Below are 13,553 nucleotides of genomic sequence, written 5' to 3'. Positions count from 1 at the left end.
CTTGAGGGTGTTTTGCCTCAGATATTATCTACTTCTGCATTATTTCTGCCTTCTTCAATGGGCTGCTTTGTTTTTGCCATTGATGCTAAACTTACATCCCTGAAAACTACTTATGGTGAGTTCTTCTCTCCAAACTCACCTAAGTGGTTTGCCAAGACTGACTCTTGGAGGCAGATACTTTTTTTGTGGTGGGCTTGGCCTGGGTACTGTGGGATGTTTATGCCATTCCTAGCCTTCACTCAGTAGATGCCAGTATCCCCTCAGACAAGTTATGACAACCATAAGGACCTCTGGGACCTCTGAGACAATGCCAGATGTCCACTGGGGTGCCAATTGGCCCCTGACAGAGATGCCTAGAGGCAGATATCACTCTGGGATTCCAGTGTGTCACGCCTGCCATTTTTTGGCCTGTGATCTCTGAGTCTGGTGATCTTTTGAACTTCACAAATTCTTCCAGAAGAATACAGAGTGCTCTGAACTAGAGAAAATCTATCTTGTGTTTCTTTTTCTGTTCAGCACAACTACTATTGCCCTGCCAATAGAAGTCAACAGCCGTAGTCCTCTCTGGTCAAACATGCGTCTTTTTCTGAATGTAGATGGTAGGAAGCACTGATTTTGCTTTCTATCAGCAACTCGCCCAAAGTAGGGATTCCAACACTTAACAAGTTTCATTAAGAGAGTAGCAATTAAATATGCACAATATATAGACTGTTCCTGGTGAGCCTGTAATTATACAGTAAATTAGCGATGTCCAGTATGTGGGCTTTTAAGCACATCTTTTGATGTTTCCAGTACTTCCTTAAGATATAGGGCATGTTTATTAAGCGTCTTCAACTGTGTATAAAACTAGAGCAGTCAAAAGTAATGGTGTCTGCTGAAGGATTCTTTATCATATGAATTTACCTTTAGTCATCTATTATTTATTTCAGCTATTTTATATGCCATTATAATAAATATTATGACAGAGAAAGCTTTTACGCTTCAGCTTATAGTACTACCCTTTGCTTGCCTGCAATCTTTCAGGAAAATGTAACCATGTTTTACCTATAGTTAACGTAAATCATCACGTACATTAGAATGAAAAATTCACCATGAGGGGGAAAAAAAAGAAGCTCTTTCTTCAACAGCAAGCATAGATGCATTATCATGTTGACACCTCCCCCCCCCACTGTGCCATTCACTTCCATATAAACTCTTCTTGAGCTACAACTTAGATACCGCAAAGACAAAATGTAGAAGGTTTTGGAAAAGTTTTACTCTCTTCTTAGTTCCTGGCAAGATTAGCAGTTTAAAAAAAATTAGAGTGCAAAATATTGCCAATTACTATTTTAGCGTTTTTAATAGTTTTGCTTTACATGCCTGGGAACTCATATACCGAATTAAATAAGCTGTTATCTGGTGTAATTTCTCCATGAAGAGCCTCACAGTAACTATCACAATAACATGAAGTCCAGCATACAACACACCTTTGGGCCTGTATGTAATGAAGAAAGCATCGCCATGATATTCTTATTAGGGATGGTGTGTGTACTTGGACAGGAAAAGCTGTAAGAAGATGCTTATCGGGAGCCCAGGGTGGGGGGGGGGGAGGGGTTGATGCTGGCCATCAAGGTTCAAAATGACTTATTCAACCCCAACTTGAAAAAAAAATGCCCAAGGCTTGTCTAAGAATTAGTTTGGTTTGACTCCCGATTGCAAAATGTGGAGTCATCTGTAATATAATTTTCTTATTCAATCAAAATGATGGGCTGGGGATAGTGGTATATTATAATGCCAGCCCTTAGAAGACAGAGGCAGGAGGATCCTAAGTTCCCACTACATAGGAAGACTCAGTCTCACAAAGCTAAAAAGAAATAAATAAAATAAGATAAAATAAAATGAGAAAGGTATAAATGGTCAATTAACTCGAGGATTGTGAACAGCTAGGGAGGAGTCTCTTAAGCTTTCCCCTTTCCCCAGCATCCTATCTGAAACACCATTTACCATTTATCCTCCTGTGCTTTCAGCCTTTCGGCTCACTTGAGATTGGGCAGCCCGAGCCCCCTCCCCCCCCCCCCCCCCCATCTCTGGCTGACTGCTGTTGGTTTGTTTGAGAGCAGCATGAGTCACAAATCAGTGCAGGCATCTATTTGCTCTCACATTTCCCAGCGAAGATGCTGCCATCCTTGGCTACCATTAACATCACTTAAATAATACTGGAGAAATTAGCATTATGAAGTCCTATATAGGATATTGATGAATTATTAAACCAGTTTAGCTAGATCCCTATCTTGGTTTAGTGAATAATGTCATGTCAATAATAGGTCTGGCACCATTGTCTCTTGCTGTTGTAAATGTGACAACTCCTATTTGAGGTTTCAGATCGTAACATCAGGATGGTGAGTATGCATAATGTGTTTAAAGGCCCTTGGATTAGATTTTGCAGGGTGCCATTAGCAATAAGCTGGGAATGTAGATTATTGTCCTGGTTACCTTTTTTTTCTTTCAGCAATAAGGCTTCTCTTATAAATTCTAAGTGTATGAAATAAATGTGATAGAAAGTAGACACAAATGAGAATTTATTGATGATGTTAATTTCTGGGTAATGTCTTGGTGCTATCTATGTATTGGAGAATGTAAAGACAGGGCTGTGTTACAGAGTGACTTTCTTGTGATGATTGGAACTTTGTGACCAACCACATCTTTGTTGGATGCCTATGTCTTACTTTAAACTCTAATACTTTATTACATTATTTATTTATTTGTTTGTTTGTTTGTTAATTAGTGCTGGTACTGGGCTTTGAACCCAGGGCCCAGACACTGTCCCTTCGTTCTTTTGCTTCAGGGTGCCACAGCTCCACTTCTGACTTTTTGCTGGTTAACTGGAGATAAGAGTCTCATAGACTTTGCAGCCTGGCTGCAAACCCAGACCCTCCAATCTGTTTCCTGAGTAGTTTGGATTATAGGCTTGAGCCACCAGCACCCAGCCTGACCTCTATTGCTTTCAATCCCGTTGACCTCTTATTTTCTCATCTGTAAGGTGGAAGAAACTGACTATACTTCAAAGCAATACTGCACATATTTGAGGCACTCAGCACCTTTGTTGCTTTTATTATCCGTGAACATGTGCAGAGGAGGGTTTCCCTTCAGGGGATCCAGAATTGCAGTCTCCATTGAGTCTAAGGGAGGGGTAAACATATCACAACCAACTGCATATCCATCGTATCCTTGAAGCAGGACCACCAAGGCTCAAATTCCCATTAAGCACTTAGTGTACTACCTTTGCAGTGGCATACCAGTCCTTATATCGAAAAGACAATGTCCTATGTATAATTGGAAGCTGGTCACCATGGACCCCCACCTGGACCTCTGGGGCTCTCAGTTCTCCAACTTACACTCTACAGATTCTTTTGGTCCAGACAATGTAGGTGACGCAAACACCAGGTGCTTAATGAGAGTAATTTGAAGTGAGCTCATCCAATTGTACTCACCATGTCCTACAGTGCCCATTAACTTAGTCCTCAGCCCAATGGATTTTGGTCCATTATGGAAGAATGGGATAGTGGAGGAAACTCATCCATATGCTCTCAGCATAATCCATGATAACTTGCGGTAATGATAGATATTTTTTTTTAAAAAAAAAAAAACTAGATTTGCTCACTGGAAGTTTTTATATTTAAGTTTCTAGAGGCTTATTTTTATGGACTATTGCCTAACTTTTTGTCCTCTTGTGTTTGGTTAACAGAATATGCCCTTAAAGTTATTTCTTCTGATGTGTTGTGATGTATTGCAAAAGTAATAGAAGAGACAGACTTTGTTGAAAATGCATTTACTATAGAGGTCATGCAAATGAATGAATGAATGAATGAGTGAGTTTGCACTTGTGAATGCTTTCTGTTACTGATGACCCTGAGAGGAGTCTGTGTCTACTATCTTTGAGGAAATTGCAGATCTGCTAGTCTTTCCTGGGCTTGTGCTCAGCAGCTGTTGGCAGGGGGTGGGGGGGGGTGTTCTGAGGGACTGAGGAGTAGTGGTAGGACAGATGCATTGTAGAACACAGATTTGGGGTGAGAATCATAACTTAGATGCTCTGCTACTTATGATCTGGGTGAAATTGTTTAAGAGGTTAAGAACTTCAGCTTCTCGGAATGGGTAGATGGAAATACTGCCCCTACAGGTCTGTAGTGTAACTGTAGGTACTATAATGTACTATAGGTGTATACCGTAGGTACTGTAGTTTGTAGGTACTGTATCTGAGATTGCTTCTGTTGGCCAGTGCTGGGGTCCTACTGAGCCTGGCCCTGGGTAACTCCTCCCCTCTTTTCAATTTAATACCATGCATGCCACATGCCATGGTCCCTTTGCTTTCAGGAACTCTCACATCAGAGTCACACTTGGCTAATTTACAGTCATAAAGTGATACATTACACATAAAGTGATACAATGTCACGTAAACACAACAAGGAACCCTATGGCTCTGCATGTACAGACTCAGGTCACTGAGATGGATCTTATTTATTAATTTACTCGTTAATTTATATTAACTATACAAAATCAGGGGTTTTATTTAGACGTGTTCGTACATATATATAATATTCTTCGATTATATTCCTGTCTCCCCCTACATAAACACACCATTACCTTGTCTTGTCACTCATCTACTCCTGGTCCCCTTTGCCTTCCTAAGCAGTCTTCCATCTGCTCTCATGTCTTATTTTCTTTCTTTTCAATCTAGATTTCACCTAAGAAAGAAAACATGCAGTATTTGTCTTTTGAGTCTGGATTATTTCACATTACATGACGATCTCCAGTTCCAACCATTTTCCTGCAAAGAACATAATTTTATTATCCTTTATGGCTGAATAAATCCCCATTGTATATGCATACTGTATTTTCTATAGAACTGCTGGTTCTATGGCTTGGTGTTGTGAATTGTGCAGCAATAAACCTGGGTGTAGAGGTGTCTCTGTGGTATATGACTTGGATACTTTTTGTTACATACCCTGGAGTGTTTGAGCAGGAATTATTATGTATATTCTCTTGTAGTGTTGTAGGAACCTTCACAGTGATTTCTATGGTGGTGATAGTAATTTACATTCCTCCTAACAGTAGAAAAGAATTCCCACCTGCCTTGGTCCTCCCCCTCATCTGAGGCATGCTGTAGAATTTAAGAACAAGCCGAGAAGACTGAACGTATTGAAGTTGTCACTCACCTGTGCCACGTCTGAGTGCCCTTGCATCCCGGGGAAGACGAGGGAGAAGACTGGGGTTTGGAATGACCTCCTTGGCTGAGCCCAAGTGTTAGGAGCAGGTGGAATCTGAGCTGCTTAGGTGTGGCCTAAAGTCTTCTGTGCCGGACACAACCTGTGTGGATTCTATGTTAAAGTGAAGGGTAGGAATGAATGTACACATATTTGAAAATGAATGCTTATCTTTATTTTGCCTGAGATGTTACATCCATGTACTGGCATGATTACAGGAAAGGCGGGGGTTGGGGGAAAGGCTGAGAGAAGCATTTTGAAATGTTTCTAGACTTAATATTTTCCCTATGATAGTGAGGTTTGAGCTTTTCCTTCCAGAAACACATCCTTTGGATCTGTACAGAAGGTCCTGATATCCTTCCAGAAGAATTTGGACCACATTTGGTTGGCCATTCCAAGCTCCAACGTGGGGAGGGGTTGTGTGTCTGTTTTGCCAAAGTAGAGGGCAGGATTTGACCATACAACGCTTCTAATGTTCCAGATGGCAAGTGCTCATTCGCTCTCCAATGGGTTGTTTCTGTTTTTTTTTGCTGTTGATGGAGCAGTTCTTTAAATTGAGTGACCTGGTGGCTACACAGATCTGTGCACATGACAGGTCTTATTTTTATGCACAAAGATATATTCAACAAAGGAAAGTAAATGGATGTCTCCCCAAGCTGGTGAAACCCAGTAATGACTGAGATATGATACATTGTATTGTGACAGTGTCAGCTTTCAAGTGTTGATAGCTTATATAGGTCAAGCTATTGGGGGGGCCTGGATGATGGGCATTTCCACTGTACTCTTTTTATGTCTTATCATGAGTCTTGCAAATAAATGTTAACAGCCACAGAAACCAAATCAGTGACTCATGGTGAGCTGCTGCAACTGTGTGTTGCTGCCAGACTTCAGCACCTCTTCCATTGGCAGACCAAGTCCTTGTCTTCACCCGAGTGTCATTATTCTACTCTCAGAAATGGGTCCTTTGTGCAGTCTGTCAGCCATGCCCTTCCTACCAGTTCTGCAGAGCTACTGAGTTGGTTAGACAAGAGCAAGAACACTCCTCCCCAAATACACAAACACATACACCTTTTAATGCCCAAACCTATATATTTATTCCTGCCTTGGATTTTTCTATATAACACACAGTTTCTCTGAATTTCCAGGGTCAGAAGCAGAAATCTGATATACAGGGCAGGAGAATTACCTGAGTAATAGCGTGTGGACTTGAATCCATATCCCCAGGAGCCTAGTAACCCACCGCCTGTGGATTAGTCTGGTGACCTACTTGATGGCTTGTGACCCCTGGTTCTCCCTGGATGTGTATGTTCTGATTTTGTTCTTATTGGTAGTGGCAGCTCTGTGTTTTATTTTGTAATGAAGGCAGAGAGCCCAAAAGACAGTCTACCAACTGTCAGTTAAATTCCTAGAAGAACGTATGGCCGTGCCATCATTTTCTTTGGCATACTGCTTTGGGATCACCATCTGAGAATGTTCTTTCTGTTTTATGGGGGAAATATGTACATATATTTTCATACTACATAGCTGGCATATTCCTTGGGGTTTCCATTGAGGACTTGGCAGAGGGGAACCATTTTCTCATCTCCGTAACCACAGTTTAGTGAATGTCTGACTCTCTTCCTGTGATACATTTGCCTTTCTGTACAGATTTGTGTATGGCCAGAGGGTGTCCTGCCCTGATTGAAGTACAGGGATCCAGAGGAGATGGGATGGAGTGCTGAGGAAGGACACTTTATTTGCTTGTTGTACTGAATGTCAGATTGAGTAATCAAGTATTTTTGAAGCATACCGACATCTGTGGGGAATAAGTAAGTTATTCACAGCTTTTATATTCTGTAGGTTTTGTTTTTTTTTTAAAGAAGGATATTCAAACACAATATGAAGTTTGCTTTTCATTTGTGGGCCCAGACTACTTCGGTATGATCTTGTTCAAATGCCATAATGGCTCATGGCATTTTTTATGGAATTGGGGGAGGTGTTGGCCTTCGTTGGCCAACTATGACTCCCTGGCTTTGGACATTCTGCCACACTACCCTCCCTGTGTAGACATTTCCTGTTTGCTGGGTCAAGTGGATGCCTTTCTTCTTCTAAAATCTGAATATTTGAGCATTTGCCCCTACCACCCCTAGATCAGGAATTTGCACCTTCGGTGACCAACCTTGCCATTACCACAGAAATGATAGAAAAACTGGTAGAAATCATTTATTCATGACACTCTACAACTAGACAGGACTTGGGTCCTTCAGGATCTAATGCCAGCAGTCTGGACTCATCTTGTCTTGGTATCTCTCGTGCTATTTTTCCACCCAAACCCCACTTATTTGCCATGTGGCATGAGGGAAAGATTTGTCACAGTAGATATCTTGCCTCATCCTGGCTAAATTTATTAAATATTATCTTGTCTCTAGGAGGCTAGGCACTTAGCACATATCCTCACCACTCTGTCAGTAGACCATGACTATATCTCCTATGGAAAAGGAAACTAAAGCCAGGAACCAGTGGTTCACACCTGTCATCCTAGCTACTCAGGAGGCTGAGATCTGAGGATCTAGGTTCAAAAAAGACCCCATGAGATTCTTATCTAAAATTAACCACTCAGAAACCAGAAGTTGTGCTGTGGCACAAAGTGATAGAGTGCTAGCCTTAAGCAAAAAGAACTCAGGGACAGTGCCCAGGTCCTGAATTCAAGCCCCGCAACTGAACCCCCCCAAAGAAAAGGAAACTGAGGCTCAGAACTGTTAAAATAGTCCAAAGTCAGGATGCTTCCCAGTAGCTTTGTACGATGTCTGTTGTTTAAAACCTAGCACTTGTTGATAGCCCAGGACATAGGCAGCCAAGATACATAGGCTGCACAGACCCTAAGGATCTCTGTACAGCCTGTATCCATCCCTAAGGAAGGCAGCTAGGGTGAAGGATGTCTCAGCAGTACAGTTTGCATCCTCTTTCACAGCATTAGGATATCATGTTATTCTCCTTAGTCTTATTTAAGCTTCACAGTCTAGACTAGAATTCCCAAGTTTACCATTTGTTTTATGAGGCTCTTCTTACCTGAATGAGTAGGTAGCCTAGGCTTTCTTGGCCTTATGTCTGTGAGAAGAGTGAAGCCTAAGAAGTCAGAGTATTTAATGTCAGACTTTGAAGTCCATCTAGACTTAAGAGTTGGGAGAGTTCCACAAGGACTGTGTCCAGTGTCCAATAGAACATAATTGTGTCAGATCCTGACCTCCCCAGTCCTGACTTTTTGCAAGGAGAGTATTTGGTCTCTGGAGTTATTCTGAGGTTTGGGGATCAAACCTTGCCTCCCTTTTTGTGGTCTGTGATCTCTTATAAAACACCACCCTGTCCAAATGGGGAAAATATTATCTGTGGTTCAGTTGCATTAAATGTGATGGTTTGTGCAAGTGCCCAGACCACAGTAGGGCTTAATAGATAGTAGCCATCATTAACATTACTTCCTCCTCCTCCTCCTCCTCCTTCTTCCTCTCCTTCTTCTCCTCCTCCTCCTCCTCCTTCTTACCACATATCCTTCTTGGCTCTTCTTCTTCTTCTTCTGCTCCTCCTCCTCCTTCTCCTCCTCCTCCTTTTTCTTCTTCCAAGTACCCTGCTCTTTTTTTATTGTGAAAATACCGTACAGAAGGATTACAATTACATGGACAAAGTAATGAGTACATTTCTTTTTTTTTTTTTTGTCGGTCATGGGACTTGAACTCTGGGCCTGGGCGCTGTCCCTCAGCTCTTCAGCTCAAGGTGAGCACTCTACCACTTGAGCCACAGTGGCACTTCCGGTTTTCTGGTGGTTTATTGGAGATAGGAGTCTCACGGTCTCTCCTGCCCAGGCTGGCTTTGAACCGTGATCCTCAGATCTCAGCCTCCTGAGTAGCTAGGATTACAGGCGTGAGCCACCAGCGCCCGGCCATGAGTACATTTCTTATCAAGCATTGTTGCCTCCTCCTTTGTTTCCCATTACCATCCCTTCCCCCTCCCCCCCCATGCCAAAGTTGTAAAGTTCATTTTTCAACATAACGTCTTGTACATCTCATTGTTGCAATGGGTCCACCTGTATCCCTGTCTAAACAATTTTTTTCCCTTCCCCTACACAAATTATACCAACATCAAATACAGAGAAAACAGGGGTTATATCATCATATAAATATATTAGAAACAATCGCAAGAAAGAAAAACAATTTGAGTCCTTATCTTGGGGTTCATTTCGCCTAACATCAACTTATCTGACCATTTCTGCTTGTCTTCGACATATATTAGTAATTGCAAATAAGGGAAAGCATGGGACCTATGTTTCTTTGGGCCTGCCTTACTTCACTTAATATAATTTTTTCCAAGTCTTTCCATTTGCTAACAAATGGGGCAATGTCATTCTTTCTGATGGAGGCACAGAATTCCATTGTGTGTATATACCACATTTTCTTGATCCATTCATCTACTGAGGGGCATCTGGGTTGGTTCCATATCTTAGCTATGGTAGATAATGCTTCAGTAAACATAATTGTAGCTTTAGTATGGTAGCTTTCGTATGGTTTTGTTTGTGATCGTTTGGGTAAATGCCCAAAAGTGGGATTGCTGGGTCATCGGGAGCTCTAGTACCCTACTCTTATTCTGGGCAGTTTCCTTTATCGTTCAGCCAATATTTGGTAGGGGAACTAGTTGACTTAGAGGTCTTGCCTACTTTTGCATTTGTGTAAGTGAGTTTGGTTTTTGATTTAGGCTTAATGAAAACACTTCAGAACCTGGCGGGAAGCTTTGGGGTCTAAAATGTTGACCATGGCATTCTTGCCCTTATCAGGCTTGATCCTGGTGTCTCCCCACTGTGGCTTTTTAGAATACAGATTGAAAAAGAACATGAGTTTGAAGTCCCCTTGGAGCCGCCCCCTCCCTTGTAGAGTCTACAGAGCTCCAGCCTCACATGCTCCCCAAACTTGGCAGTGAGACCCCTGTTCTTCTATTCATTCCAGTGATTTATATTCTCTCTGGGCGTCTAATATTAAACAGGGGAATTCCGACATGTTCCATAACACATTTACTGTAACCTAATACCATGAACTGAACTTGCTGTTATTTATCATTTCTTTTGATTTCTTTTTTCTCTCTTTCCAGCACAAAGCCAAGGTAGAAGCAATGACCCTGGACCTGGCTCTGCTCCGTAGCGTGCAAAACTTTGCTGAAGCGTTCAAGGCCAAGAATGTGTGAGTGTTCCAGGGGAGGCTTCGCGATCATAATTCCTTGCTATTGTAATGTCTTTATCAGATGCTCACAACTGGGAGAATGTAAGGCTGTGGTTGTTGCCTTGGTGTCCAAACAGAAGGTTCATTTCTATTGGCCCTGAAAAGGAGAGTTATAAGTTCCTTGGCTCTAAGTCGCCCTCATTATGAAACATGTCATCAATCTAATAGCATCCTCCCAGAAAAGAAAGGGAAAAGACACCATGAAAGGACTTGTAAAACTGGTTAATAAAAGCCAGGTAGTGACAAGATACATCTTGGCTGTAGACTGTTTTTCAGTGCATCTCAGAATGGAACAACAATATATTTTAATTGCGTCCAGGAAGCAAGTAGCTTCAGTCTTCCCATACTGGAGAGGGCTGACTGAACCCAGGCATTAGAAGGATGTAGTGTTTTGCAATCCTTCACTGATGTAATGTGGTATATAGATACACTTGCAAGCACAGACTCAGGTAGGAAGAAGCACACTCTCTTTGTGCTTTCTTTCTTTCTCTCTCTTTGTTTGTTTTTCAAAATGATTTGATTGAAAGCCTTCGCTGAGGGCTTGCATATTTTCATTCCTTTACTTCCTTTTCCAACTGAGGGGGAGAGGACAGAGGGAGGAGAAAGAAGTGGGGAGAGAGAAGAACTGGAAAGAGGAGGAAAGGGACCAAGGACTAGACAGAGAGGTTTGTGGGGGGGAGGGAAAGGAGGAGGAAGGAAAGATGGAGGGAGAAACTCAGACCTCAAGCTAAGAAAAGCAATCTTGGACGGCGACATTATAATTACAAAATTTTGTTTCCAAGTATTTATTTTTACTGTAGCCTCATACATAGGGCAGAAAAAGAATTACTGGTTTCTCAGTTAGCAGAGTGTTTTAAGTTTCATTAATGAGTACTTTTTTCCAGTGAGCTGGTTGAAATACAAGGATTAAGTTTACCACGGCTCAGGTGGCGCCAAGGGTGAGGGCGTGAGCAGTGCTGGGTTCTGGTGGTCCCGACACATTTCTCGCTGTCCTTGTTAGGCAGTGTTGGTGTGTTAGGTTTACTGTCCTCCAAGCAGAAGAGGAGTCAAGAGATCATAAACCAAGAGCTGAAATAGGATGGCTTTGTCTCTAGTCCTGTGTCTCTGCTGGTGTGTCCCTCTATTCTTTGGGCTGGGATTTGAACTCAGGGCTACCTACTCTCCCTTAGCTTTTTGCTTATGGCTGGCACTCTAACACTTGAGCCACCCCCCACACTTTCTTCTCTTTGCTGCGTATTTGGATATAAAAGTCTTGAGGATTTGTCTGCTCAGGATGACTTTGAGCTTCAGCTTGCAAATCACAGCCTCCTGAGTAGCCAGGATCACAGGTGTGAGCCACTTGTGCCTGGGTCCCTCTGTATTTATCTAGATGGTCACTGCATTTGATCTCTAAGCTCTTTCTGGAGCCAGCAAGTTATCTGACTCAGGAGCTCTCAGGACTGAGAGTCTTTAGAGAATTTCTGCAAACTCAGGCCCTGCCCTAGCTCACAGAAACAGCCCGATCCCACATCCCAGCCAGCCAGTAGATGAGGGAGCCCCACTATGTGCCTTTTCCTGTGTACTACCCCAGAGCTGCCCTCCCTGCCATCTTTGCCAGAGATACCAGAACCTAAAGAGTGTTACAGCAGTGGCTCACAAGACATTTGTTCATTTAGTTCTACATCGCTTGTCTACTTGCTTGTTTATTTAACATCCATTTAGTGGGTGTACCCAAAGGCATTCTTCTGGGCTCTGGGAGGAGCCTAGGGCCATTAGGAGCCAAGTTAACCTCAGAGGAGCATCATCTCCATTGGAAACAAGCAGCTTCTTATTGCTAGTGGCCAAATCCTCAACCGAACATCTGTGGTTGTTTGAGAGGGGAAAATACAATGATTCCACCAGCAGAGGCCTCAGCTTGATTATTGGGGACACTATAGGAGACGCATACCTAGAATGTTCTGCGTGCAGTTTGTGCTTTAGACCTCAGGGAAGTCCTAGGGTGGGTGTGAGTAGTTCTGTTGCATAGATGAGAAAACTGAGATGATGAAGAAAAGGCAGGTGCTAAAGCAGAGGGTGGAGACCATGTGCACTTTCTCTTAACCAGCCTACCATGCTGCGTTTCATTTTAAATGAGATGGAAACTGAGGTCCTGGGAGAAAGCCAGTGATTTCACAGGGCCACTTGGCAGTTGGGGGCAGATACAGGATTTTAGCCTTAATTCTCAGTCAGATGCCCTCACTTCCAGCTTCAGCCAGGTCTGGAAGAAAGCAGCTTTGCTAAGGAGAGGCAGCTCTTCCATGATGGCATCATCTTCCCCATCCACACAGGACTGTTCCTTTTTAACCATTAACTACTTTGGAACTCATCAGATTGAACTGCCTTTTGTAATCACTGAGCCCAGACTTGCTCCCTAACCCTAGATTTTAGCAGATGCCTTTGACTTTTTCGCCTGTTTGGTCCAGGAGCCAGGGCAGCTTGCTTTCAGAATCTCTGCAGCCCATTTTTATATCTGTCTCAGGAGAGTACAGGATTGCACATGGCATAGAGAAATTCCATGGTGGCAAAAATTGCATAAAAAGCAAGAGATTTCACTTTGGAAATACAGTCGAGGTGAACTCTCCAAATGACAGTTTAGTACTTATGGAGTCTCTGGATTCTGAGAACTGTCAGAAGTGAATTTAAGTGCTGATGACCAGGCTGCTAGCAAGCCATGTGAAGCTCTCTCTTATCATCATCTCCCATCCTCAGGTATTAAAATTTTCCTGTGTGTAAAAACATAATGGTAAATGAAAGAAGGGCTGCCGGTTCAGGACCACTTTTTTTTTTCGTGTTGTTGGCATGAAGAAAGGGCGGAAGTAGGGGGTGGGGACCAACAACCAAAAAACCTTTATATGTAAATTCCCTGTGTACCTGTTTAACATAGCATTTCAGAGCCTGCTCAGGATCAATTAAGGTATTATGGAACCGCGTTTTCCTGTGCACAGCCCTTGTTAACAAGTGGGTTTAGGTGTGTCAACCCGCACTGTTATAGGTAGAGTGACATGCCTGTGCTTGTGGCGTAAAAGCTAGAAACAGAAGCCAAGGCTAGAAACAC

General features: G+C 42.6%; 1 protein-coding gene across 3 annotated transcripts in view; it reads left to right on the top strand.

Annotated features, from left to right (window-relative positions):
* Wwox (WW domain containing oxidoreductase) overlaps positions 1–13,553 on the top strand; it is a 739,180-nt gene that overhangs the window by 189,105 nt on the left and 536,522 nt on the right. For all 3 annotated transcript variants that reach the window (XM_042700810.1, XM_042700812.1, XM_042700811.1), the window contains exon 6: positions 10,353–10,441. In XM_042700810.1, coding sequence (XP_042556744.1) covers positions 10,353–10,441 — 89 coding nt within the window. The remainder of the gene's footprint in view (positions 1–10,352; positions 10,442–13,553) is intronic.

Source organism: Dipodomys spectabilis, unplaced genomic scaffold (assembly GCF_019054845.1).
Source record: "Dipodomys spectabilis isolate Male_0828 unplaced genomic scaffold, ASM1905484v1 ptg000273l, whole genome shotgun sequence".
In the NCBI taxonomy this organism is placed as follows: domain Eukaryota; kingdom Metazoa; phylum Chordata; class Mammalia; order Rodentia; family Heteromyidae; genus Dipodomys; species Dipodomys spectabilis.
This window is presented reverse-complemented; position numbering and strand designations above follow the sequence as displayed.